At 42.4% G+C, this 26,301-nt stretch overlaps 4 protein-coding genes and 1 long non-coding RNA gene across 10 annotated transcripts in view; 3 read left to right on the forward strand and 2 right to left on the reverse strand.

Annotated features, from left to right (window-relative positions):
• Nucleotides 1–3,569: 3,569 nt before the first annotated feature.
• On the reverse strand, nt 3,570–10,308 carry LZIC (leucine zipper and CTNNBIP1 domain containing). 3 transcript variants are annotated; one of them, XM_053997279.1, is made up of 7 exons: nt 10,231–10,308; nt 9,146–9,287; nt 8,008–8,143; nt 7,428–7,526; nt 6,680–6,775; nt 4,848–4,929; nt 3,570–3,969 (listed from the first exon to the last, which is right to left on the reverse strand). In XM_053997279.1, the coding sequence occupies exons 2-7, from the start codon at nt 9,244–9,246 to the stop codon at nt 3,911–3,913; spliced, it is 573 nt and encodes a 190-aa protein (XP_053853254.1). In that variant the 5' UTR covers nt 9,247–9,287; nt 10,231–10,308; the 3' UTR covers nt 3,570–3,910. The 3 variants fall into 3 exon arrangements, with proteins under 3 accessions (XP_053853254.1, XP_053853252.1, XP_053853253.1); XM_053997277.1 differs by lacking the exon at nt 10,231–10,308 and adding an exon at nt 9,828–9,910; XM_053997278.1 differs by lacking the exon at nt 10,231–10,308 and adding an exon at nt 9,399–9,806.
• NMNAT1 (nicotinamide nucleotide adenylyltransferase 1) lies at nt 9,842–15,172 on the forward strand. 2 transcript variants are annotated; one of them, XM_053997275.1, is made up of 6 exons: nt 9,842–9,939; nt 10,388–10,522; nt 12,106–12,280; nt 12,677–12,860; nt 13,028–13,173; nt 13,549–15,172. In XM_053997275.1, the coding sequence occupies exons 3-6, from the start codon at nt 12,157–12,159 to the stop codon at nt 13,965–13,967; spliced, it is 873 nt and encodes a 290-aa protein (XP_053853250.1). In that variant the 5' UTR covers nt 9,842–9,939; nt 10,388–10,522; nt 12,106–12,156; the 3' UTR covers nt 13,968–15,172. The 2 variants fall into 2 exon arrangements, with proteins under 2 accessions (XP_053853250.1, XP_053853251.1); XM_053997276.1 differs by having other exon boundaries at nt 9,845–9,939; nt 10,377–10,522.
• An 88-nt stretch (nt 15,173–15,260) lies between these two features.
• On the forward strand, nt 15,261–18,094 carry RBP7 (retinol binding protein 7). The gene is made up of 4 exons (XM_053997281.1): nt 15,261–16,467; nt 16,986–17,164; nt 17,423–17,524; nt 17,844–18,094. Exons 1-4 carry the CDS (start codon nt 16,395–16,397, stop codon nt 17,892–17,894), a joined length of 405 nt encoding a protein of 134 aa, XP_053853256.1. The 5' UTR covers nt 15,261–16,394; the 3' UTR covers nt 17,895–18,094.
• Nucleotides 18,095–18,296: 202 nt separating this feature from the next.
• LOC128818186 (uncharacterized) lies at nt 18,297–20,423 on the reverse strand. The gene is made up of 2 exons (XR_008440403.1): nt 20,023–20,423; nt 18,297–18,509 (listed from the first exon to the last, which is right to left on the reverse strand). It is a non-coding gene; the product is annotated as an uncharacterized LOC128818186 (long non-coding RNA).
• A 390-nt stretch (nt 20,424–20,813) lies between these two features.
• The window catches only part of UBE4B (ubiquitination factor E4B), a 34,156-nt gene continuing 28,668 nt past the window's right edge, over nt 20,814–26,301 (forward strand). For 2 of the 3 annotated variants that reach the window (XM_053997445.1, XM_053997446.1), the window contains exon 1: nt 20,814–20,980. In XM_053997445.1, the coding sequence (XP_053853420.1) occupies nt 20,957–20,980 (24 nt within the window). In that variant the 5' untranslated portion in view covers nt 20,814–20,956. Of the gene's footprint in view, nt 20,981–25,712; nt 26,041–26,301 lie in introns of those variants that run through there. The other variant, XM_053997447.1, reaches the window with a different exon arrangement.

Raw genomic sequence — 26,301 nt, forward strand, 5'->3', positions numbered from 1 at the left:
AGCACAGTACATGAGTCTGAGGGAAAGATCTAAAAGCATCTTATGCTAGTGGGAGCATATAATTAAGCCATCATTTGCATCCTTGCAATAGTATGAATTTCCTTACTGATAACATCATGGGCACAGCACCATTTTATGACTAAGTACTGTCTAGCTCTCCTAATTCAGCTGGCTGACTGTACAGCGGTGCAATGCAATCTTACACATCATCAATTTAACATCCTGCACTTATTTAGGAAGGGTTTTAGCAGGGAGAGATACCACAAGGCTTCCTCTAGCCTAGGAGAATTTTAAATTTATTGTCTTAAAACTGAGCTCCTGCCCCACCTTAGTTTATTCCCTTCAAGCTTACCGAGACGTTTAGCTATCAAGCAAGGTGACATCCTGCCATCAGTCACTTGTATCATCATAAGACATGATGGATGCTCAAGTGGCCTCTCAACTATGCTAGTTCTGCAAGAGATAGAGTAAAATATTGTTCATGTCTCATGGGAATGCATGGAGCCTCCCAAAGCAAACAGAACGTAGAACTGCACGTGATCAAATCTGTTACCTTCCCAATCATCACGCTGCTTGACCTCACCCTCAGCAAGGGAATGTTAGAAGTTTAATTCTCTAAAGTTTAAGACTAACATTTTTACAAGTATTGTATAAAGACTTGATATTATTTTACAGAAATCTATCCGATTAAATGGATTTTTCAATAGCTTCCAACCTCTCATTTAATGAGGCTGCTGTTTATTCTAGCAAGCCAAAACTTCATGAAACCTTTTCCTCCAAATCCTTGCTTGACTTAGAAAAATTCTCTCAATTCACCCCGTCCTTCCTGATCTCCATTTCTTTCTTAATCAGCTCTGAAATTCATTTAGGATTCCTTCACAGCACAGCTGCTTCCACCCTCCAAGTCCCTCTGTACTTGTTGGCATCCCCCTCTCATTAAGGGCTTCCAGCAGCATCTGCACACACAATCCCTGCTTTCATTATCCATGATTCAACCACACACAACAATAATGAAAACTCTTTTTCTCCAAGATGTGTGTGGTACCCAATGAAGGACTAGTTTTTAGTTTGGAATCTCTTTTTCTTTTGTTAATCTTTTATATGTCAGACTTAGTCTGATAATTAGAATCCATCAAAATCATGCGTCAATCCCATTTCAGCCACTAATGATACAGCCTGGACTGCCTGGCCATAGGGTGTCCTTAACACAGAGCTCTCTATCAAAATGAATTTGACTTTTACAGGCAAAGTAGCATGAGAAACTAAGGGATCTCTTAAGAAATCTTGTATCTTTTCTTCAACACAAAGGTAACTTGCTACTTTTCCATTCAAGATCAAAGAAGGGAAATTACACAAGGAGACAAAGATAGAAGAAAGAGAGGCAGAATATTTGAAGCTTCAATTTTCTAACACTTTTTCTTTCAGATCACTACAATCACTGAATTCACTCTATAGAGAAAGAAGATTAAAAAAAGGAGGTTATATATGGCCAAAAAAGGACTCTGGGAACTTGGCTGATGTGTTTAAAGCTACTGTACTTTACAGTTCTTATTTCAGAAGTAAAATGATAAACAAAAAACAAAGCACTTTTAATCTTCAAAGCAATGTATGATCAATAACAACTTCACAGCACTTGATATTTAGGGATCATAATCTGTATTTTACTCCAGGAAAGAAAGATGTGTACAGAATGAGTGATCTGCCCGGGTCCAACACTGAACTGGGGATGGAACTCACACATCACAAGCTTGTTTGTTAAACACAAACCCATGCTTTCATTTAGCAGTTGTTCTTTTGTTATCAGTTTTTATTTGAGGAAATCATTATTATAATAAATAGATTATGGAGTTTTTTTTTTCCAGCTCCTGCAGAAACATTTGAAACGGTGTTGGAAGTACATCCCAGGATTATTTAACAAAATATTTAGCACAACACACCAATTAACTTACTATGCCTGAAATCAATCTATCTATTTCAAGAGGTTACTTAACTATCTGTGAGGGTCAACACATGAATTGCTTCACATCAGCAGCAGCTTCCTTGTTAAATCACATTTATGGTCAGGGCATTCTGCAGGACACAGCCACTCCCTGGGTAGAGCTGATTTCTGACCCTTCACAGTTCTGAGAAGTCTGACCCGACACACTGAGTCTTGCAATACTGGTGCTGATCTGAGTCTCATCTTTGTCCACCTAAACCACCAGAGATCCTTCCAAGAGCAGAAGCAGCAGGATGTTGGAAAGATGTTCAGTCAAAGATCAATTTAATTGGAATGTTACAACTGCCTGCAGTACGGGTATTTGCAAAAATCCTGAAATATTTACAAAACTATTTTAAAAAGTTTCTCCTGGAAACTTGCACCTCTCAAACTACAAGGAAAAAAATATTTCCATGTCATTGTACTGTAAACTTTTTGTGAGTGCTGAGAGATTTAATTTACATAATAAAGCTGCAAGCAGGCTGGGGGTGTATGGGGAGAGAGTTCCTTAGCACCAGTAATGAGCAGAAAGGAAAAGAAGGCAGCTCCAGTCCCCACAGACTGTTTTGCTTCCCATAATTTTAGAGTCTAATAATGCCTCTTAATAAGCTGCTCCCAGCTATGAAGCTGCAATCAGCCTTTGTCAGAGAACACAATGCTGTCCCAGACAGGAAAATAGGTCTGCTGGCATGGACAAAAGACCCCTCCTCAATAAAGGCTTTCTAATAACAGGGAAAAAAAAGTTCTATCAGTGAAAAACAAATTATGCTATCTATATCATGTATCCTTTCATTTCTTAAACGCTAGATGTCAAAAGTATTAAAGCAAAATAGAGTCTAGAAACACATTTTCTAGTCTACTCCAGTTTTCTAGGCAAACGTGCTAATTTATAGGGTATTTATGCCCTGTAAGTGCACTCTAAATGATGACTGACCACGTTAATTTTCTGTTTATAGTCAATGCTACCCACTTAGTCTCTGAGATAAAAATTCAACTGCATGAGATTTCAAATCATCCTAAGGCAAGTTTGTTCAGGATCCAGTGGAGACACAGACCCTCCCCTCTCCACAGCAGCACCACTGAGATTGAATAACCCTTGCACTGATCACACAACGGGAGCTTTCCCCCCGCTTTTAAAACTTGTTTCTACTTGCAAGCTATTTCATGCCCCCTCTGAAATAACAGCAGCGTGCAGTTATACACCAGAGCTGAAGGAAGAGCCAGGAAGAGCATCTCACTGCCATGTCCTATCAATTCCTGTCCTTTCAATACACAAGGTTAAATGACTCCAGAAGCCTCCCCACAGGGCTGCCATTGTCCTCAGTCAGGGCTGGGACACAAAGTGCTCATTCATGTGCACAGCAAACAAGCATTCAAGGGCCAGTGATCAGCATCCAGGCTCATTTTGGGTCTTCTGCAAACAGTTTGTAGAAAGATGGCATTTCAATAAACTACATCCATTTTCCAAAGCTTCAATGCTTTCCTAGCACAAACTACTTAGTAGGGAGTCCAGACAAAATTAAGACAATGTGAAGAACCAAAAAAAATCATCAGGAGCACTTCGTTAAAAGATCTGTTTGCTACAACCACATGCAAAAAGATTAAGTTTTAATAGTTAGAGAAATACACATTCAGAAAAGTTCAAAACAGCTGACTCTTTCCAAAGACAGTCATACCATGCTTTTGTTTTAGAGTTCCACTTAGTGTTCAGCCTCAGAGCTTGTATTACTTAAAGGGTACAGACACCAAGGTTCCAAAGTGCACTTAAGGCTGTTTACTTCATATCTTCTGGTTAAGGACCCAAGAGATTTAGGGCTTGGGTTTTTGTTTTGCTTTGCTTTTTTTCAACATGTTAGAAATAGAAAAATCAAATGCAGTATGACCAAAATCCAATGCTGCTGATAACTGGAGACACAAGCCTCACGAACCTCTTCATTGTTTTGCCTTTTCTACTTCAACACTTGCAAGAGCAAAGACTTTGTCTCCTGATCCTGAGGGGGGAAAAAGCATTTTCAGTAAGTATTAGTGGAAATTGTGAATTACCTTATATACAATTTAAATCAAGCAAAACATTTTGAGATCCAAAGAAATCAAACCTACATTGTGAAAACCAGAATACTTGAGCTAATTAAAAAAAAAACAAAACACACAAGCTTGCCAGGTCTAGAGCAGCCATGTCCTGCTGTACTTCGTGTTTGTAGCTGGAATGGTGTTGGTGACACCCCCACACACAGAGCTACTGCCAAAGCCCCCTCTTGAAGGAGAGAGTTCTCACCTTGCTTACACTTCCAGGGAGGGCAGAGCTGAAAGGTAGGGCACCCAGACAGTTTATTTGTACCCTGAGTTAGTCTGGCACGTTCCTGCCATTCATAGCTCTTTCATCCCAGTTTCAACTACTACTACAATGAACTGTCGTGCTTATTTAATGCCTTTTGTAACTCAGCTCTTGATCTTGTCGACACAATCAGAGGTATGACAATCATGGCAGGAAAGTGCTTTAAAGCAGTATTTTGACAATGTGCCAATAACTGCCAAATTCTGTGCCTCAAGCAGAGGACACCTCCTGAAAGAGAGTCTTTAATGCAAAAAAAGATCTGTGTTTAATTCTAAGAGCAGCATCTCTGCTTGAGACAGAGATTCAAGCCTTCAGCATAATGGACACCCTTGGCATTTTATGGACGTTTGGCACTGGATTTATTTTTCCTCATAATAGTGCATCAGAGTGTCATTGTTATTAAAACATATATTAATATTTAATGGCATGAATCTCTTGTTCATATATTCTCTTTCATAGAGGAACCAGACATACTTCTATTAATCAGTGTTCAATGAGGCAAAGGAATCAGAAGTTATGAGAATGAAAACTTACCAAGGTCAGTGGAGACTCTCTCAAACTGGCTCAGGGCTGTACCAGCATTTGTTGACAAGAACATCTCATCATCACCAGTGAGCTAAATGAAAAAACACCACAACTGTGAAGCCAATACCTTAACTGTGCACATTCCCACCATCTACTTGTGCATCTACACAAGCTAGGACAGATGACAGCATTGTCCATTTGCAGCTTTTAAGTGGCAGTGTTATCTACCATACTAAAGTCTAAAACAAAAACAGAAGCTACTTCCCCTAGCACTGAATTTTCCCTCCCTGGCTCCTGTCAGCCCAGGCAGGACAGCATGTGCAGTGTCAGACATGCCTGCACGTGCAAGTTTCAAGTTGATTTCCAGTGATCATTTTTTATTAAAAGGTCACACTGTACCTGTGTACCTAAACGATGCCAAGGTGTCAATAACTTTTTTGTAACATGGTCAGTACAGTAATGAATTAAGATCTAAGCTTCCTATCATCTACTGAGGAAAGCAAAAAAAAGCAGTCACTGCCAGCTTTGACCATGTTAAGAGCCACTGACCTAGAAATGGTTCTCTTGCTTGAAAGTAACATTTCCTCATGTATATTTTACTTTTATGTATGTGCTCTGATGCCTTGTGACAGATGCCCATAAAATATTTACAATAATGAAGCAGTAACCTACATTTGGAAGGTTCAGATATGCTAAGTTAAAAGTCATTTAATTAGCCTCAGGTACACATCTTTATTACAGCAAAGCATGTGTGTCAAACTCTTCACAGTGTTTGCGTCAGTTTATTTATTAGAAATATAAAAATCAGGTTCAGATATTCAGGATGATGTTGGAATGCAGGAAAACATATTACTTACCTGCCTTTGCTGGCTTTGTAAGCAAGCACACAGCTACTTAACATTTTGCAATGTTGTACAGACAAACACGCAGTATTTGCTGTCATTGTTCACATCCAGAACAGATGTGAGACTACTGTCCTAGCAAGCCCTCTGTGCAGCAGGCTACTGCTCATTTAAAAAGATTAAGAGGATAGGTCAGAGTGTGGTGAAGTGGCTTGATGTTGTGGTCCAAGGAACTCATTCCAAGAGGATTAGATAGCTTCATGCATTCAGTTCACAATCTTAACTAGCCTTTACATATTTGCAAAACATTTTTTTTTCTCTGACACTCAAGCAATAAAATATTGGGAAAGCCTTTGCTTTGGAAACTACTTGGATTGCAGCTCCTTTAAGTACTCCACTTGATCTTTTCCATTACATTCCTTCATTTCCTAAAAAAAGCTGAAGTACAGAGATACACAGCAACCCATTTTCTTCATATACCATCCAGAAAGAGAAGTAACTTCTCTTCCTCCCTCTGGTGGCAAACCCAGGGCTTTTTCTGCCAGTGACGGATCACTGGGGCAACAATGAATTTATCACTCATCTCTCCAATTTCTTTTTCTCATATCCAGGCACAATCAACACTATAAAAGTGAAGCTGGATACATGTCAGAGGTCTTGAATAGCTCCTGATGAATTGGTGGTAGATGGCCAGTAAAAGACTTGTTTTGTAGCTTTTATAAATACCATCACCTTGCACCAGCTGGTGTGTGATTCATACAGCCCACCAAAGGAAGCATTTAAAAGTAGAAACAGCCATATAGAAAGGTACCAAACTATTTGATACGTGTTCAGCATCAGAAAGTTTGGCATTAAAATGGAAGGACATTTATGTAATATAACGGCACGTTGCATTTTATCATTTGCTTATAAAATTGTAATTTCTTACTTTAGTTATTTCTAATTCCTCCTAAATAGGCAGAAAACTCTACTCACCTGACTATCATACCAACCCCTTACCTTCTCACCAAGCTTTCTGAGGGCAGTCAGGATTTCCAGTTTCTGTTGGGTGTACAGGTCTCGTGGCAACTTCCCAACCATTAAGTCTCTGTCCATCTGCACACCAGGGGAGAAAAAGTCAAAATATATAAGCTTCCATAATTTTACCCAAAACAACAGCATGAGAAATGCAACAGCCTAAAAATATCATCAGTAGCCATGGACCCACAGCAGTAAGGGACAGAGCTATCTATGATTTGAAAGATGACTGTGAAGTTTTCTGAACGTTCTGCAAATACTCTTTACCCCTAACCTTAACTCACTTGATTTCTCCAAACTTGGATCTCTTTTTGTCCAAAAATGATAATAATTTAAAATTATGTATTCACACATCACTGGTACATGGAGAAATCCCACCTGATTTCACTTTATCTGGATCTTCAGTTTAGATCTCTGAAATATTGAGTGCACTCTCCAGCCCTCAGTACAATCACAGACTTTCTATTTGCAGTTTCCTCAGTTCACTCTGATAATCCCATTTTTGCTTTGAAGCAGGAAGATAGAAGATAACTCAAGAAATACACATGGTTGCCCCCATTACCTCAATAAACATTTAAAACTGAACAAATACTGAAAGAGAACGTCTCCATCTCTTTTGGACTTGACAACCGAGTTTTCCAGCACACTCAGTGCTTTCCTTGCAATCATTACATACTTGAATCAGTCTGCCTCAAATAAACAGCTTTTGCAGTAAAACAGAAACTTTCACCTCTGCCAGCCTTGTCCTCAATTGCCTCGGCTGCTTCTTTGCAAACATTCTAATCACTTCAGGAGTCTTAAATGCTTGGCTGATGGCTGCTTGTATTGCCTGCAAGGAGAAGAGCAAGAATGACCAGGACTAACAGGAATCACAAACCCCAGCAGCAAGACGAGACTAATGAGGGCTGAAGAGCATCATCAGTATCCTCTGCATCATTTGATACACAGAGCTCATCTTTTTTTCCATAACCATGGAAGTGAAATTTTTAAAAAATTACATTTATAGAGGGCTAAAAGAATCCTCTAATTAATGTAACTGGACTGAGAAAGAGCTGTGAAACTTTTCATTACTATCCTGGTCTTAATCTCCTACAATGTTAAGGTTGTAATTCATCAATGGGGTTTTTTCCCTTTTAAAATGAAGACACCTATCCAAATTTTTTACATATACGAGGGTATTAAATTAGAAAATACATTAGTCACATAGATCCAGATTTCACATAAAAATGATAGTGAATCACTTGTATCTATTTGCTGTTTCATCACCTCCAGGCAGAACATGAAGTTTTTTAGCAACACATCGTCCTTACCAGTTGCATGCCACTGAGCTCATCCACCAAAGTCATATCTCCAGACATAATCTTCTTCAGGGAGTCATTGAACTCACTCAGCTGCTCTAGAGTTTCTTTTTTGGTCTCTTCGTACTCGTCTGCGTCCAGCTCCTCTCTGGGAGGAGAGAAGACACACTGATTCACAGGATTGAACCTGAGACACGCCATGGGCACGGGGCATTGGGCCACAGCACGGAGCTTGTTCCCCAGGCAGCACGGAGGAGTTCCCCTCTCTGCAGCCTGTTCTGCTCGGGCCCTCTCAGCTCCTGCCCAGCTCGTGCACCCCTCCCAGCCACCTGCATGGTTCTACACTCACTGATAATAAAAAAGCCCTAGTAATAAACAAGATACCCCACACCTGGAGCAGTATTTAGAAGTATTTTTGGATCTCAACAAAAATAGGTGGCGAGATTGTCTTGCCCAAAGCCGCAGTGCATGAGATTATCTGAGAAGCCTATCTCCCCACTTAGCAATAACTGATCCTGCTGTCCAAACCTTGCCCAGTTCCCAGAACAGCACCACCACCCCTTAGCAGTTCTGATTGTTCTTGCAAAAGTCACGTAGTGCTTGGACGAGTTAGAACTAGAGTCAGAAAGCATCTAAACACGGGGTGTTTAAATGCAACTACTAAAACAGATAAAAGCCCAACCTTCTTGATAATTCACTGTCTCAAATTGTATCAACCCACAGAAGATGAATACAAAATCACATGAAAAGTTAGACAAACTAAAAAGCAAACAATGCAAAACCCCCCCAGGCATCTATAATTGTAAGATAAACCAAAAGAGCCACAAAAGGTACTTGTTCACTGCTATTAAAAATCCCATAGAAAAACTGTGATTTTTGTGAACAGCTATTAAAAATTTAAAAGTCACACTGCAACATAGCATTTCAAAGAAAATACTGGGTATTTCTGCTTGCATCTTTCTCAGATATATAAAACAATCTTATTAAAGGTTTTTAAAATAATTTTTACTAACACAAATTTCCTACCTAATTTAAAAACAGAAAGCCACAGCAAAACACAAAAATAAATAAGCCCCCCTCTAAGATTTTTTAAAAGGTACCACTTAAGAAAAATACTACCATATAAGAGGAAAGCAACTATTTTTATTACCTGCATTCTTCCAGATCTTGAAGTTGCTGCATTAATCTGTCCAACTGCTCCTCCAAGTTTTGTTTTAGTTTACTGGTCTCTGTTGTTCCTCTTGAAGCCATTTTCTGTTTTCACATGAAAATGTTGTTTTTACATGACACTCCTAAGAGAAAGTACATTTTATTGTTTATATCGACAACTTAAAACGTATTTAAAATGCTCTAAATATTAAAATTATGCAGTATCTTGCTGATAGAATGTTTAATCACAACACCTTGCAGTGGAAATACAGACATGTCAGGCTGGGTGCACAGAATTATCTTCACAGCAAGAGGTGGTTCACTAGGGAACTCCAACAGCCACAGCACACAAAATCAAGCGAGTGTCAAATCAAGTAGCAATTACTGAACCACAGAGGCCCCGCTACATGAAACAATAGGTTCGACTCTCCAAGGGCCCCGTGGAACGCTGTTCGGAGACAGCCCGGCTGCAGGTGTCTGAGGCAGCGGAGAGAAGCAGCGCTGCCCGCGGGTCGTGCCGGGGCGGCCAGCGGGCCATCCCGGCCTCACAGCGCTCGGAGGGAACGCGGCCCTCCCTCCGGACCGGGGCGAGCGGCCTGCGGGGAGGAGAAGGCGGAACTCGGGCGCTCCCCGGGGCCCGCCTGCCCGCTCCCCGGCCAGGCTCCGGCCCCGGGCCCCCTCACCCCTCAGCCGGGCAGGCCGCGTCAGGCCGGGCCCCTCCCGCTCCTGCGGCGCCGCTTCCGCCGCGCCCGGGCCAATGAGCGCCAGCGGCCCCGCGGGCCCGGCCGAGCGGGGGTGAGCGGGGACGGCGAGCGGGGGGAACGGGGGGAACGGGGACAGCGCGGGGCAGCGGGGACGGGCAGCGAGGGGAACGGGGAGCGGACACAGCGCGGGGCAGCGGGGACGGGCAGCGGGGACGGAGCGGGGGGAACGGGGACAGCGTGGGGCTGAGCGGGGACGGGCAGCGGGGACAGCGCGGGGCTGAGCGGGGACGGGCAGCGGGGACAACGGGGACAGCGGGGACGGGGAGCGGGGTGAGCGGACAGCGCGGGGCTGAGCGGGGACAGCGGAGACGAGCGGGCTCACCGGGGACGGGCGGCGGGGGTTGCTCGCCGTGCGAGGATCGGACCCCCGTGCAGGCCCGCGGGGGCGGAGAGCTGCGGGAGGGTGTTAGTGAAGCGTCCAGCGACGCCCACGTCATGCTTATGTTCTCTATATATACCGATATATAGACACTTGACAGATATTTGCCTCTGAAGCATAAATGAGATTGAGCAGAGCACCCTACCTGCTTATCCCCGGAAGGTGACTGGCAGGCTGGGCTCCAGAGCCACCCTAGGACCTGCTGTAGGCATATTTTGATGACTTATAGTGTAAGGTGAGTTTATGAGGCAATGATTGCCTGTTTCTATAAACTAAAAAAGGGACACTTGACTAACGCCCGAAAAGGCACTCTATATTTCCATCTTAAATTTTTCTATATTTTTTGCACTTCTTTTTTTTTAAGGAAAAAATCAACCTTTTTCAGTTTTGCAGCATGTGTCACTCTGCTGAAAGTAGGATTTGTGCATTACAAAGGCAGTCTAATTCCTCTCCTCCCTGTTCCCATAGTAACTCCCCTAGCCGTGCCCCTGTGAAGGCTGCATTTCAAGTACCACCAGCCGTTCCACTGCTGAGCTACTCTGCAGTAATGAAGAATATTTTAAAAGTTTGTGAAACTATTGAAAGCACAGAAAAGTACTAGCACTTACAAAATATGAAGCCTTGCAAGAGTTCCTTTTATCCACGGGCTGTTTGATGTTAGGACACAGTCGCTGTTACAAGGTTTGGCTGTGATGGTCTCAGCGCTGTGGCTGCTGTGAACATCACTCAGCCTCTCTGTAAGGGAGACACAATGTGAGGGTGACCTCGTGGGATTTCTCCAGGTGTGATGTTGCTGTAGAAACAATGGCAGACAATTCTGTGCTCTTCAGGATGTCTGGGACATCTCACGAAGAGCAACAGCCCATTGCAGCTCTCCTTTGTTAGGCCAGATGTGGGAAAACATCTTGGCAAGCCGGAATAGTTTCAGGAAAGAATACAGAAACAGAAATGTGTGAGAGAAGTTAAATGATAAATAGTGAAATTTCCTTATTTTCAGCAATTCTTAAGCAGCTCTCTGAAACTGAAGCTCAGAATTGGAACAGAACTGTGGTATTTTAGACAAGCGGATGACCCTCAGTATGTAATTGCAGCTTTTACTAAACTTCTGTATGTTACTATTCTTCTCTCACCTTTTCCACTGGTACACCCAACACTTGCTGCAACACAAAGCAGACTGGCTTTTCTCATATTTAGTCCATAGCACTCTCTTCCCACGTATCATGCTGAATTATATAAATTACCCACTTTACATTTTATATTTCAGAAAATGTAAATAAATCCCAAATGAAGAAATGTTGACGCTGTTCTTCTCCAGAATTTAATACAATATAATATGTGACACAATCTTGGTTTTATAGATCATGCTGGAAAGGGTCACTGCAGTTTAGAGTAGCAACACTAGGAATGGTCACAGGATTTCTCCCTATAAGCGCTAGAAGGAAGTTACTTAACAAGAAGGAAGTTCCCTGCCCACATCTCTTGGCAGTTGATTGGCACTGGCATCTTAAAAAAGATGCAAAGTTCTAATAAAGTTTGTCCTGCAATCAGGACAGATAATCTCTCCAAATGAAGTTTAAAAGCATGAGCTGCTTTTCTTCAGAGTGGGCAGTACACCGTCCTCTCTGGGCAAGCAGCCTCTTTGCAATGATTTCATATTTTATTCACTTAGAAATTGGACAAGGAGGTGTCACATGAACAGTCACAGGCCAGGTTGATGGAAGAAAAATACAGCATTCAATTTGATCTTGAAATTTTGTCTTCTGCTTATTGGCAGCACAAGTAAGTAACAATCTCTCTTTCTTATCCCATTTCTTGTAGTGGCTGGTACCTGGCACCAGCATTGTCCACTTGGCTCCGTGGCTGTGAGCAATGGCAATGGAAGATCCTGACAGGAAGACTGAAGTGGTGCTGCTGGCCTGTGGGTCCTTCAATCCCATCACCAACATGCACCTGAGGCTGTTCGAGCTGGCTAAAGACTACTTCCATGAAACAGGTAGGATGGTAATTTATATCATTTGGAATAGCTTTGTGACAGTGACAGATATTTAACAAATGCTAATTAGATATTGAAGCTGATATGTGTTTATGTCTTGCACAAAACCATGTAGGCCATTATGAGAGAATTCATTTATGTGTTGCTTATTACTGATTTTAATGAACTAAAGCACAGAGTTTATAGTTAATAGAAAATATCTTTCTAATACATCTTACTAACTCCTTCATTGTGCTGCCCTGACAGTGCAGGAGTGTCCTGTATTTTTCCACAGGGCTGGCTATCAGCTGCCACTGCACTGCATAATGGTTATGTCACAGGTTAAATACAATGCAGGGGAAGTAACATCTGCTCAACCACTTCTCATGTTCTTGTGTGATATGTTTTTTCCCACAGGAAAATACAAAGTAATCAAAGGCATCATTTCACCAGTGGGTGATGCGTATAAGAAGAAAGGTCTGATCAGTGCGAATCACCGAGTGACAATGGCAAAACTGGCTACAAAAAACTCAGATTGGGTGGAAGTTGATGATTGGGAAAGCTGCCAGAGCGAGTGGTTGGAAACGCTCAAGGTTTTAAGGTATTCTTCAGCCAACCTCTAAAAAGTCTCATGAACCTATAGAAGGGTTAAGAATGGTGTTAACTCTAACAAGTTGGGATAATTGCAGAGAGAGGTTCTTTGGTAGGCCGTACTATCCCAAATTTTTCCTACATCTTTAAAATACCTAAAATACATCTGTTTTGCAGGTATCATCATCAAAAGCTTTTATCTGCTGATGTCACTAATAGTCTGCAGGATGCTGTGCCTATAACAAAGCTGGGACGGAAGAGAAAACAGGAACCGAACAGGCATGAGCCCATTAAAAAGAAAAATCAGAGTCCAGTTGTAAAAAGTTAAGTCTGTTTGCAAATTAGATGGTTAATGATCCTTGTTATTTCAAGATAATTGCACTGATGAGTAACTTTTGTGGTAGCTCTTGGTTCTGATGTCACTCAGTAACTTTATTCCCTTAGATTCCACAGCATAAGGCATTAGATCCCTTTAATGAAGGGACTCCCATAACGTTTATTCAGAAAAATCCTGTGTTATGGCTACTAATTATAAATTATATACTCTGAATCTTTTTTTTTTATTTCGTTCCATTGTCTCATCTTAACCAAAGATACAGAGAGAGAGGGAGTCAAGAAATTAAATGTCCCTGTCAAGTTTGCTAAAATCTGCCAAGCCCCAAACAAAGCCCTATTTCTCATTTAATTTTCTCTTTAAGGTGTCCCACAGGTTAAACTGCTTTGTGGAAGTGACATGCTGGAATCTTTTGGAGTCCCCAATCTGTGGAAGTTGGAGGACATCACTGAAATTGTGGAAAAACACGGCCTTGTGTGTATCAGTAGGGCTGGAAACAACGTTCAGAAATTCATCTATGAATCGGATATTTTGTGGAGACATAAGAATAACATTCACCTCGTGGAAGAATGGATCACAAATGATATTTCCTCCACCAAGATCCGGAGAGCCCTGCGGAGGGGCCAGAGCATTCGTTACCTGGTGCCTGACGTGGTGCGGGCGTACATCGAGAAGAACAGGCTGTACAGTCCCGAGAGCGAGGACAGGAATGCGGGGGTGGTCCTGGCTCCCTTACAGAAATATGCCAGTGACCCTAAGAGCTCACAGGCACTGAACAACTGACGTACTGTCTGCTGTGAAAAAAACTACATTTCAGTACAGGAAAGTGTGTTTTCTAGGGGCTGGTTGGGTCTTTTTCTTAGGTAAATAGTGGGCTAATTCTGTACATCTGTAGTTAGTAATGAGGTTTGGTGCACTCAGTGATAGAACCTGCACAAACTTTTTCAAGTCCAGTAATAAGATTTTCACATTTTAATGTTTTGTCCCAGTGCACTGAAGTGAGTATAAGAATTCACATCGGTACATGAAAATTGCAAATGTTTAAGCAAAACAAATGAAAATGTTCTGATTAGTTTTAACTCAAATTGCTCTGCTATTTATAAAACAGTAACACAAATATTTTTAATAACTTACAGTGTCTTAACAAAGTTATCTGATTTCAAGATATACCATTTACTTAGAGTGAATCTATGTAATTTTTTTTTTTAATTGTCAGCATGTGGTTCACCTCAAAAAAATCATTTAGCTCTATCCTGGAAGGGAAGAATTTCCTCCTGGCTGAAGTGGTGCTAGGTATAGCATGCTTTGAGCTGCTTGCCTTTGAGATACGCAGCTGCTTGTTTGCTGTCATGCAGTTTGCTTCCAGAAATGTCTTGTACTTTACTTTTCCGTTCATGTTTCCAGGGCTGTGATGTTAAGCTCAGTATTGTTTCTGATGGAAGGACAAACCTACCTCAGGAACTGGTTTAAAGCCATTGATTTAATAGATAGAAATTAATAATAGTGTCATTGCACTGATTTTCAGACACTTGACCCTTTATTACAAATAATACATTTCTTTCAAATAATAAAGTTTATTTTACTTTCGAGCCATAAGTAGAATATAATTACATATAGCCAGAATTGTTTTCTGTTACTAGAGAGAAAATGGTAGGATATCAATACTGATCATAAGTGAAATATTTTTCTTTTCTATAAATCTGGTTTTGAATCTGACAGTGTATTGTCTATATTATGTGAATATGAGCTAGAGAGGCACTGTGATTGTTGTGGTGATAGAATTCTACCTCCTTTTATTTGCTGCTATCTCATTTTTGTTTGTATTATGTGCCTTATTGAGAATGCCAAGGTTTGCAAGCCACTTCTCATGAATCAATAACTCTTTAGAGGTCTTTGTGTGAGGTGTAGGTACTGATTTACAGAAAGGACCACACCCCAGACTATCTGCATAATTTAAATTAAAATGTTATATCTGGACTTTGGCACAGGATTTACCAAGTACTGACTTCTCTTTGCTTGCAAGAGTCAGTAGTATTGCAACAGTGCTTTACTACCATAACCTCAGAACACCAAATTGTGGGTCAAATGTTACTATTTGAGTGGAGAGGAACCAGTAATTTTCATTTCTCAGTGCCATTCCTGTTTTAGTGTAGGTTAGAGAACAATATCCAGCTGCAGACAGGAAAGAAGCTTTGACGTCCTGAGTTCCTACTCGCGTGATTCTGTGAGTCATATGGATCAAACTGCCAGCTCCAAAAATGGAGCTAAACTATGGGGAAACTGCTTTGTAAAATATTATCCTTCTTATGCAGCCCAACACAAGTCAGTAAATAAATAAATGTAGTAGGTATAGGTGTGTTTTCTCACCTCTAAATCCCTTATTTCCTCACTTCAAATTCCCCAAGTCCTTTCTCTTCAAAGTCAGGCATTTTTTATTCACTTTTCAAAACACATTGCTGGGTCATCAGGGACTTCTCTCGCTTCTTTGCTGAAGGTGAAGCCCAGCACAAGCTTATCAGCTGCGTCATGCGCTCTGCTGCCTGTGTGTTCTGCCACATGTGTAGCATCTAATGAAGCGTCAGTGGGAACAGCTCCTGTATCAGCTCTCCTTTATGTGTCAAGAACAGAAAGCAAAGGCAGGAGCTACATGTCCTATATACACAAGATTACTTTTTGAATTCTGTTTACTACTCACTCCAGACATAAACCAACATGATATAATTCTTATCTCTGTGCCATAGGTATTGCTTTAAAATTTGTTGATATAATACAATCCACAGTTTAACAGTCAATCCATGTCTGTTCAAGTACAGCCTGTCTTTACAGGGGTGCATCACCTTACCAGCAGATATCTGGTTTTCAGATCGTAAAGCTCAGATCTAATAAACTTGCAGGAAATCTTAGTAATGACAAAATCAGTCCCTTTAAAGTATACAAGATGGACAAAATGGTTTAAGCCTTTTTTTTTTTTTGCTTGCATTGTGGCTCTTGGGCTATTAACATTTGCTCCACACAAAGATTTCAGACAGGATGAACTTTTCCCTCCAACACAGCTGAAGCCATTCTACAAATACCCTCTCACCCACTGGCTCAGCAGTAGCACCCTTCCCCTCCAGCGGAAGTAGTCCCACCCACAGGCTGCCCTATAAAAGACCTGGCTAGAAAATTACATTTGTATTTTTGACTGCATCTTCCTTCTACTGTCTGGCAATGCCTGTGGATTTCAGCGGAACCTGGAACCTTGTCAGCAATGACAACTTCGAAGGTTATATGGTGGCCTTAGGTAGGTGAAAATACCTGTTTCTGTCCTTCCTCCCTTCTCCTTTAAGGGTTTTCTTGAATTTTAAGGACTGCCCTTCATTTCATCCTGTTTAAAGTATAGAATGCCTTAAAGAGAGTCTTGTTAATTCTTTCACTGCCTTTCCTCTGACAAAGGATGAGAATAGACATTAACCTCTTGCTAAGTGGGGGTAAAGTCTGAAACCAAGTTTGGATGTCTCTGTGGGGGAAGCCAACTGTCTCCAGGAGTCTTCTGGCTGCAAGTCCTGAAGATGTCGCATAGGAATTGTGCAACAGCAGAGTAAACTGGTTTTCAAAGAGTAAAAATACAAGAGGACAACTTTCTCTGTGTAACATGCAGCTTTAAACAAAGCAAAAGGTTCCAATAAAACAACAAAATGCTGCATAGCAGTAAGGTCAAACTACTGTAAGAAATGCTTCTCATAGTAATAAAGGTTAATTCCTGGCTGCCAGAATTGCTGGTGATAAATGCAACTCTGATGTTTCTGCCTTCTGTCCAAGGTATTGACTTTGCAACACGCAAAATAGCAAAAATGCTGAAGCCTCAGAAAGTGATCAAACAAGACGGTGATTCATTCTATATCCATACCACTAGCACATTCAGAGATTATTTGCTTGAATTCAAAGTTGGAGAAGAGTTTGAGGAAGAGACTAAAGGCTTGGATAACAGAAAATGCAAGGTAAGAGGGAATATATGAGGCTGTGAAAAAATTAAGATGCCGTGATCAATCCAGATACTTGAGCTGAAATTGTTTCAAGAATAATATTTGTATTGCAAGACAGCAGTAGGAACCTGAGTTACAGACAAGGAGTGTCACTTTCACTTCAGGAGTAATATCCAGGTCCTCTTTGATCCAGGAAAATGCACATTTTCTGCAAGTATCTTGCAGAACTGAGACAGACATGCAGAAACACCTTTTTTGTTCCCTGTTCTACAGAGCCTCGTTACCTGGGAAAATGACAAACTTGTCTGTGTCCAGACGGGTGAGAAGAAGAACAGGGGCTGGACTCACTGGCTCGAAGGGGATGACCTCCACCTGGTATTGACTTCAGATTTCTACTAATTATATCTCTGTATGGCGAAAATCTGATTTACAATGTGGTCATGGTGTGCATATGTCTTCTAGCTCTGTAGGATGTGTAATGGATGGTACATTGTGAGCACATTCTGCTTTGAAACAGCTTCATTGTTTCACTGTCATGTGCAGTTAAATTCGAATGTTAAGTGTAAGTTAGTACACTTGGCCAGAACGGAGGCAAATGATCTATGTTCAGTTTTGGAAGCAGTTCCTTTGATTACTAGAGATATCTATACTCTTGGGTTTCCTGTTTGTTTGTTTTTGGTTTTTTTTTTGGTAGGAGCTTCGTTGTGAGAATCAAGTCTGTAGACAGGTCTTCAAGAGAGCTTGAATCTGTGTGGTGTGCTGGGTCCTGCCTGCAGGGACAGCTCTGCACAGGAGCCTCGTGTCCAGTGAGGGCTCTGCGGACAGGAACTGACTCCCGTACCCATGGACCTGAATGATCTGAAGTTTCTGGCTCAGGAAATAAGTCTGCTGTTGCCAGTGTTAAAGGTCTGATTTTTGCTAATAAATGCTCCAAACTAATCTTAAGTACCTTGCTTTTGAATGTGTTTTTGGAGGGAAAAAAAAAACCAACCCAAAACATAAATGATGAGACCTGTGTCTCTAGGTAATCAAAAGTCAATTAAAAGGAGAAAACCTGCCAATTCTAAGAGGCATTCAAAGAGGCAAACAAAACAGGGGAAACGGGGTGCTGATAGAGAAGGGAGGGTAACAAATAATGAAACCAACAACAAAAGGTATGATTTTATTTTTCAAAATGCTTCTCTTTAAGGTGTAGACGACTTTACTTGCTTGTCTTTCACTCTGTGGTGTGAGGCACCATATTTTGCCAGAGCCGCTTTGTTCTCAAAAATAATTAAGTTGAGCTTACCAGAGGAAACAAGCCTATAGTCAAATCCCAGAACCATGAAGATAGGTCTGAGTGATCCACGAAGATTCCAGTCTGCAAAATAATTGAACTCTGTAAGCACATATACAGAGGGGAAACAATGCTGCTTTAGTTCAGCTTTGTTTGCATACAACTGTTAATGAGATTGTTTTTCTTTATGACCGTGTGCATATTGCATGGAAAAGTTTTTCTTGTGTGAACGTGTAAGTTGTCAGATAAACTAGGTAGTTACAAATTAAATGAATTGCTGCATATTCTTCGTTGCATATTGTTGAAGAACGTAGCTTAAGTTTAGTAACTTAATTACTTCATATGAAAAAATAGTCCCTGACGTTTTGAAACAAGTAAAAAAAGTAGTCCCTGACATTTTGAAACCACCTTTCTGATACTTCTTACCCGTTCAAAATGCTTAATTCACCGTCAGGGTCAGACAAAAATCTGTTGAAGCATGGAGGGCTTTTGGTTAGATTGATGCCCTCCCCTAATTACTAGACTTGTATAGATTTAGCCTGGTTTCCAAAATAAAAAGCAAAGGACGGACAGCCTTTATAGTTAGGGAAATGTGGGGCCCAGCAGTAAAATGCCTGGTGTTTATGCTGTGGACCCTGACAGCTCTTCCTTCTGGAACTGAGCGGTTCCATTTGCGTGAAAACAAAATTGCTGTTCGAGTGTAACGTTGGTAGAAATCGCAAACTGGGGCAGCGGCCCCGCTCACATCCGTTAACAAGGCGCAGCAGCAGGCAGAGTTCTCTGCGCCAGCGGATGGCGCTTGTGCAGCGCGCTGCTCCCGCCCCGGAGCCGGCAGGCTCCCGGCGTGTGGGGGCTCCAGCGGCAGACAGCCTCAAACCGCTTCCAAGCCGCGCTCTCCAGGGAAACCGCTGCGAGACGCAATACAGAAAGGCAGTCACGACCTTGAAGCACAAGAACAGAACTCCCCAGTGAAGCACTTGAAGGGTTTTATTCAAAGGTGTTTCGGACCACTTCAATTATCTTAAAAAAAAAAATTCCCAAGGAGATAAACACAAAATGAAGTGTAATCTAAAAATCAAAGGTAACAATGTTCATCTATTCTATAAAAAGGCTGGCAATATATATTATGATCCAAGTATTGGTTTCCTTTCTGAGCACCCTGGTTAAGTCATCAAAAGATTTTGTCCAAAAAAATATGGATCAATAAAGTACATTAAAGATGTATATGAAAACACAAGGCCAGATAGCCTACCTGCCTCATCTCTGCATTTAAAAATGGATCAATTCTACTGCTATATAATATTTGCAGCATGTATGAAAATATGTCCTAATAGCTCATATGGATCAGTTTAGTTCCATCTTAAGAACATCCAGCTTTTACGGGATTCTTTCCCTTGCTGACTCAAATCACAGTGCCCCGTGCACGGCTCGCTGTTCAGGTCACATTGTTAGGGACTGTTCATCCTGAGCTAAAAACTTGCTGATGCAACCCTCAATTCGTTTATCCTTTGCCAAAAGAGCAAATCCTTTTCTCTTTCATCTACGTGTATTATAACTCAAACAAGATGAGCTGGGGGTGAGCCTCCAATGTACTTACATGTAACCTGGCCGTTTGTTCTGTAGCTGAGTTTCATTGCTAGTGTGAGGGAAAAGATTAATATCTTCCAGAAATATAGTACTTTGTGGTATAATGAGGTAATTAGGTGCAGAAAAGTTTGTAATAAGGAAAAAAAATACTTCGTATTCAAACTACACTTAGAAAAGGCCGAGACCAAGCGTTCAATGGGGTCTTGGCATCTTGTTTTCTCCTTGGTATGTTACTCAGCTCGCAATAATTAGATTTAGATCCTGTGAATTCTCAATCACTCGTCACTGAGAAGGCGTTAATATTTATGGGCTCATTAGAGAGGGAAGGCTTCCGCAGCTTGACCCTCCGTGGGATCGCGGCGTCCCTGAGCGGCAGCTGCCCCTTTCCGGGCCCGGTTGCCGCTCCCGTTCCCGCCGCTCCCGGGCCCCTCACGGACCGGGGCCCCTCACGAGCCCCTCACGAGCCCCTCACGAGCCCCGGGCCCGCCTTTCCCGGGCCCCGCCCAGGCCCCGCCCCTCCCGCCCCTCGGCCCGCTGCCATTGGTCGGCGCGGCGCGCGCGCGGCCCCGGCGTGCCCGGCCCCCCGCGGGGTCACGTGATCCCCAAGATGGCCGCCGCCGCCCTGTTGTTTTGATGAATAATCTCTGCGCGGGGCAGCGGCCGCGGGCGGGCGGGGGCCGGGGCCGGGAGCTCTGAGGGGCGCGGGGGCACCGGGAGGGCAGCTTCCCCTCGGCCGCGGCGGGCAGCTGAGGCGCGGGTGGGCGGCGGGGAGCGGGCCGGGGGCGGCGGTGCTGCCGGCGGGCGAGGCGCGGCGCGGTCGCCCCGGAGATGCCCTTGTGAGGCGGCCCGGGGGGCAGCGGCGGCAGGAGAGCGCTGCCTCGGAGCGGCCCCGCGGCGGGGCGGAGGAACGCGCCCCTCCTCCGGGCACCATTAAGAGGAAGGCGATGGAGGAGCTGAGCGCGGACGAGGCGAGTGCGCGGGGCCGGGGCCTGAGGGGGCGGGTGGGCCCGCGGGGAGGGGGCGCCGGGCTGTGCTGGGCCCCGCTCGGACCCGAGCGTGTGCAGGGAACGATCCTGAAGAGCTCTGCCTTCGCCCCGTGCCTGTGCTCGCTGTTCTTCTCTCTCCTCCTGTCCCCCGGGCTGTCCCTGACCCGCGACCCCCCGGCTCGGCCGTGGCGTTGCGTTGCTGCTCTCCTGGTTAATTGTTTATTCTCTGCTTCCATCTGCTAGGTAGCCTTTGTCTGCAGCGTGTTCCCCCTCTGTGTCAATACTAGGCGTTTATGTGTTCTTTGTGTGTGATTTGAAACACCCAACCTTTTAACGTAGTAAAACACTTGAAATTTTGCTTCCCTAGACTCTTTGCTGAGAAGCAAGATGGGTGTGTTCGTGGTCTTATAATTAGTATCATTTCTTCTTGAAGCAGCTTGAATCAGGCTTGTCAGTTTTCCACTGTTTCCTTTGATTTTCTTTATTTTTTCAAGCTCTCCATCTCTCACTGAAGAATTCTAGTGTTATGCTGTAGTTGGCAAACATCTATAATGTATATATTCTATTCACATAGAATAAGATGAACTGTTCCTTGTTTCGTTCTTTTAAAGGATGCTGCATCACTTGTTTTTTAATATAGAATAAGGTCTTACGTTTTGCCTTTATATTAGAGGATTTCCAAATTAATTATTTGGGTTATTATAGCAGGATCCAGGGAGTTTCCCACTGATCCTGTGTAATCCTGAAATCAAAATGTGTTGTATTGGACCTGCTGCAATACAGGCTCAGTGCTGTATTTATATTCCAGAGAGGATCAAAAGAAGTTCTTTTTATCCTGTCCATATCTTATAGTGGGATTCTAGAGCAGGGTGGCTGCTGTTGTCACTCAGATTTGTATTCCAAAAAGTTGGGATGTTTTTGATGATGTTGTCTGTCACGATTTAGCAATCCTGCTGTGTTGCACCATGATCTAGGAGAAAATACTTTGTGCTGTTTACTTGATGAAGGTCCTCGTACTCTGTGGAAGCGCTGAGAACAGGAGAACAGTTCCCCTGCTGGGAGCAGTGGGATGGGACACTGGTGGTGTAAGTCTGCTGTGAAAAAGGGTCTCCAGTTTTACAGGTGTATTTCATGAGTGCTTTGTTTACATGCAGTTCTTGTCATTGTTAAACACTGAGGTGTTTTATGATTAATTTCAGAATTATTTAACCTGTGTAGGCTTATTTGTGTCACTGCCTCAGCACATTACTGACATCATCGAAACCGCTGCATCACGGATCTGAGGCTGCAGGAAAGAGTTCTCCAGTGAGGACTCATCCACCTTTTTTGGCCAAATGTTTGTCTCAAGTGACTTTTCCACGTCCTTCTTGTCCAGTTCAGCAAGGACCAAACCAAATGGTCTTTTAGGTGATTGCTTGTGACAATCTTGTATCATTTTAACGGAGTCACGGTGTCACCTCTTGTTATTTATTAATGGATCGCTCACTGAAAAGTCAGAGCCAAGTCGATTTTAATTTTCCTCCACATCTCCACTTTGCTGTTACTTGGCATGGTGGGCCTGGATCAGACTATACTGAAAAATAACCCTCTGAAATATACTAAATGTGACTTCTTCAGATTCAGACTTTTTTTCAGGCAAGGAGTGAAGGTGAGAGAATACTTAACGGAAGTTTAATTGCAAGGCTCTTACAGATAAGGTTATCTTCTGTTATCAGACCATAATTAAATAGAACACTAACAGGTTCCAGCTTAAAAAGAAGAGATACACAATTGATCGATCATACACATATTTTAGTTTCAAGAAGATATTTTCCCCTCCTATTAACAGTGTCTCTCCCTGACATTTCTTGGTGTTCGCTTTGTTAATGCACTAGAAGTTGTAATTCATTACAGACCATAAAATTTTTAGGAGGGTGGAGAAAGGAATTTCCTTCTTAATATGTGAGTTTTAGCACAGTAGATAGCACAAGATGGGAACAGGGGCTTCACAGAAAAAAAGCAGAATCCAGCTAAATGTAGCATAAAGTGGGAAAGAATGATGCGAGTTTGTTGTCTTCCAACATGTATGTGATTTTTGAGTAGCATTTTCTGAGAACATGACCACCATGACCAGAAAAATGAAGCATTTCTTAAACCAGTTTAACATGCTCTAATGAATACAAGAAAAATAAAGCTATCAATTCAAATTACCCTTTATTGTACAGATTTGGAACTCTTCCCCATTATGGTTGAAAAGGAGATTTCGTTACAGTCTCACTAAGCAATTGCCACTCTAGCAGATACTGATACATATTTTTTTTAACGGGGAATGTGTGAGCCTGAGGGACTAGTCTTCCTGGTTGTATCTTTATTACCTGGTGCCAAATTAAATTATCAATCAACCATCTTTAGCAGGGTGCTCTTTTTTACGTTTTTTGTTGTGGTGCATGCAGCTAACAGCTTTTAAGAAGTCCATTTAGATCAAAAATGTATTTCTGAAAACTGCTATTTATAGATGTAGTCCAGATGTGTCCAGCAAAAACTGTACTAGACTGTACTAGTTAAAAAGCAATGTGCCTTTCCCATTCAGCCAATTAGTTTTTTTTTTTTTAATTAGGCTTTTAAACTGTGTGTTCTGGAGCTGTGCTCTGCAGGGAAGATGGGCTGTGGAGCAAGCAATGCCCATGTAATAGTTAAGACTGAAAACCTTTCACTGTTAGGTAACATAATGGCACATAACAGCTTTGTCATATGTCACTGGCTCAGGTCTGAAATCAAGGGTTGGGGATTATTCAAATACCCTAAACTTCCCTAAAACATTGTTTGAGACCCCCAGCTTTGTGCTGCTGGGTGGTAATTTGGGGAGTCATTCAGGCTGACATGGGAACAGGTTATTGCAGGGAACTCCCACACTTCTGACCCGGGGTTTGTGTTTTGTGAAGGCAACAGGTTGGGGTCTCGTTTGTCCCTTGCGTTGGGCAACCAAACTGTGTCTCCTGGGTCCCCAGCTGTGTCCTCAGCATAAAGCCCATCTTCCCTCCTCAGGGAAGCTGCTGTTCAGCTCCAAGATACAGGGAATTAACTGGATAGAATGTGTCCACCAATTTTATACCATCTTTTCAAACTTGGCCTGTACTTGGCCTTTTTAGCATAGTATTTCTCTTCTTTTGTCTCTTAAAACTTCCTAGTTTTCAGATCAAAGTTCAGATTCCTGTAATAATTTTATATAAGCCTGGAGGAATATGACAGCTTGGGGTATCCAAGAACCAGATCTGGTCCTTTAACGTGTGCTCCATGTACCCTCAGTTGCGAAAGCTGTAGCTGTCACTGGTAAAAATATTAAGAGTTTGTTTATATTTTAACATTACTTTGTTCAGCAGTAAGGAAGGTAATTGTAGTTTGCCCATCATCCTTAAAGGGCCAGGGAATAATACTGTATTAGTTTTTATTGCAATATCTTAAAGCAGCAGAAAGCTGTGCAGATTTCTTGTTCTAGGCCCTCTTCAGCCTATTTGCAGGGCAGGTTACAGTCTGGGGGACTGGTCCCTAAGGTCCCCCAAGTGCTTGATGGACTGAGAGTGGCAAAGACAAGGCAGAAGAGTTGTCTGTGTCCTCCTGTTTCAGCAGTGCTGACTGCAGTGGATTTGCTGTAACTTGGGCATGGATCTTGCCTAGCAAGGGAAGGGAAGGAATGCCAAGTGCCACTAGTGTCCTCAATTATCTGCCTGACACTGGGAGAGGATGAAGAGGGGACCTTGTTTGACTAATCAATTGGACTAGACTTGTGAATTAATTAATAAATGTATTGGCTATCATGTCTGTCTTGTTCTCCTCACATATCCCTCCTTACACCTGATTTGGAACTAGCTAGCATAAAGCTCCCCTATTTTGCTTGACAAGGAGGAAGGATTAGAGATTCTATTCATAGCTATTTTTTTGAGTCTTAAAAATTTAGCTGCCTTCCATGTTCATGTGGTGACACCTGTCGTGGAGGGAGATGTAGTTCCAGACACTGTTTTCCCACAGTTTTTGAAGTCTGATTTAATTTGATCTGTTCTTCTTCCTGTTGGAGTAGGTTTCACAGGCCATTAAATGATACAGCAATGTAGTGTAGACATTGACTTGACACAAATCTTTTGTTCACCCTTTCAGTTGCCTGGCAGTTCTTTAGGACTGTGAGCAAAAATGAAAACTTTTAAGTTGTGTGCACTGCTTGACTGTCATAATACAAAGAGAATAACAGGAATTGCTGATTTTTGCAGGGAGTTGACATCCTCAAATATGATACTTTTATTTTGGGCCTATTTCAAGCCAAAGATGTAAGCTTTGGGCACAGATCCTGTGAGGCAGCCTGTGATAATAAATGATATATTTTCTGATTTTTGTTTATGTGAAGCTTAAAGCATTATAAATCTAGTTTTATAAGTTTTATTTTTTCTATTTCTCATGTATAATATTAGTGTTATGCGATCACATACCGGTTTTAATAAGTAGGTTCGTAGCAGTTTTCTGTAGTTGGATTTTGAAGGCAGATGCTTCTCTGTCTTAAAAGGAATATACAAAAACTGTTTTTAAAATTCTTTGTGATGGAATGCCTCTAGGTGATAAGAGGATGTTTTTTACTCTGTTTTTATTTGTCAAGGTGCTTCTGTCCAGCACACAGGATGCATGTTTTTGGTGTTGTAGTTCTGTTTTGGGTTAATTTGGACAGTGGTGGTCTTGAATAACTTTCAACTGGACCTTCTTTAGTGCGGCTGTGTTGGTATCATGTGATGTGAAGTTAAAGCAAAGGTCACATTCATGTTGTCCCTTTTGTCACATTAACGTGGTTTGTCAAATGCCAAAGTAAATGGGGAGGAGTATTGCAGGTTTTGAAATTGCTGAGCCATAAATGTTAAACTGGTCTTACACAACCCCTCGAGGGACAAACACAGCATTCCCAGTGCAAATGGTTTTCCAAGGCAGCAAATACATACTTAACATTTGAACATGGAGGGTACTGTAGTGCTGTGACACAGAGCAGAGGAAGGGCAGCCAGCCCAGCTGCACTGAGCAGGCTTCAGGTAAGGCTCCAGTGTCTGCCTTTGCAGGAGACAGAGGGGTTCACTGGCTCCTCTCCCTGGCAGGGGGTTCTCTGGCTCCTCTCTGTGACAGGGGGTTCTCTGGCTCCTCTCTGTGACAGGGGGTTCACTATCTCTTCTCTGTGACAGGGGGTTCACTATCTCCTCTCTGTGACAGGGGGCTCACTGGCTCCTCTCTGTGACAGGGGGTTCACTGGCTCCTCTCCCTGACAGGGGGTTCACTGTCTCCACTCCCTGACAGGG

This window comes from Vidua macroura, chromosome 23 (assembly GCF_024509145.1).
Source record: "Vidua macroura isolate BioBank_ID:100142 chromosome 23, ASM2450914v1, whole genome shotgun sequence".
Taxonomy (NCBI): domain Eukaryota; kingdom Metazoa; phylum Chordata; class Aves; order Passeriformes; family Viduidae; genus Vidua; species Vidua macroura.

Bases quoted from the DNA above. Each gene is read 5' to 3' on its own strand.
- NMNAT1 (XM_053997275.1), top strand. From the start codon at position 12,157: ATGGCAATGGAAGATCCTGACAGGAAGACTGAAGTGGTGCTGCTGGCC. The intron at 12,861-13,027 runs GTATTCTTCAGC...TCTGTTTTGCAG, and splicing joins GAAACGCTCAAGGTTTTAAG to GTATCATCATCAAAAGCTTT. The intron at 13,174-13,548 runs GTTAAGTCTGTT...TTTCTCTTTAAG, and splicing joins TCAGAGTCCAGTTGTAAAAA to GTGTCCCACAGGTTAAACTG.
- RBP7 (XM_053997281.1), top strand. From the start codon at position 16,395: ATGCCTGTGGATTTCAGCGGAACCTGGAACCTTGTCAGCAATGACAAC. The intron at 16,468-16,985 runs GTAGGTGAAAAT...CTTCTGTCCAAG, and splicing joins AGGTTATATGGTGGCCTTAG to GTATTGACTTTGCAACACGC. The intron at 17,525-17,843 runs GTATTGACTTCA...TTTTTTTGGTAG, and splicing joins AAGGGGATGACCTCCACCTG to GAGCTTCGTTGTGAGAATCA.
- LZIC (XM_053997279.1), bottom strand. From the start codon at position 9,246: ATGGCTTCAAGAGGAACAACAGAGACCAGTAAACTAAAACAAAACTTG. The intron at 7,527-8,007 runs GTAAGGACGATG...TTCTCCTTGCAG, and splicing joins AGCTCAGTGGCATGCAACTG to GCAATACAAGCAGCCATCAG. The intron at 4,930-6,679 runs GTAAGGGGTTGG...TTTTTCATTTAG, and splicing joins TCAGAAAGCTTGGTGAGAAG to CTCACTGGTGATGATGAGAT.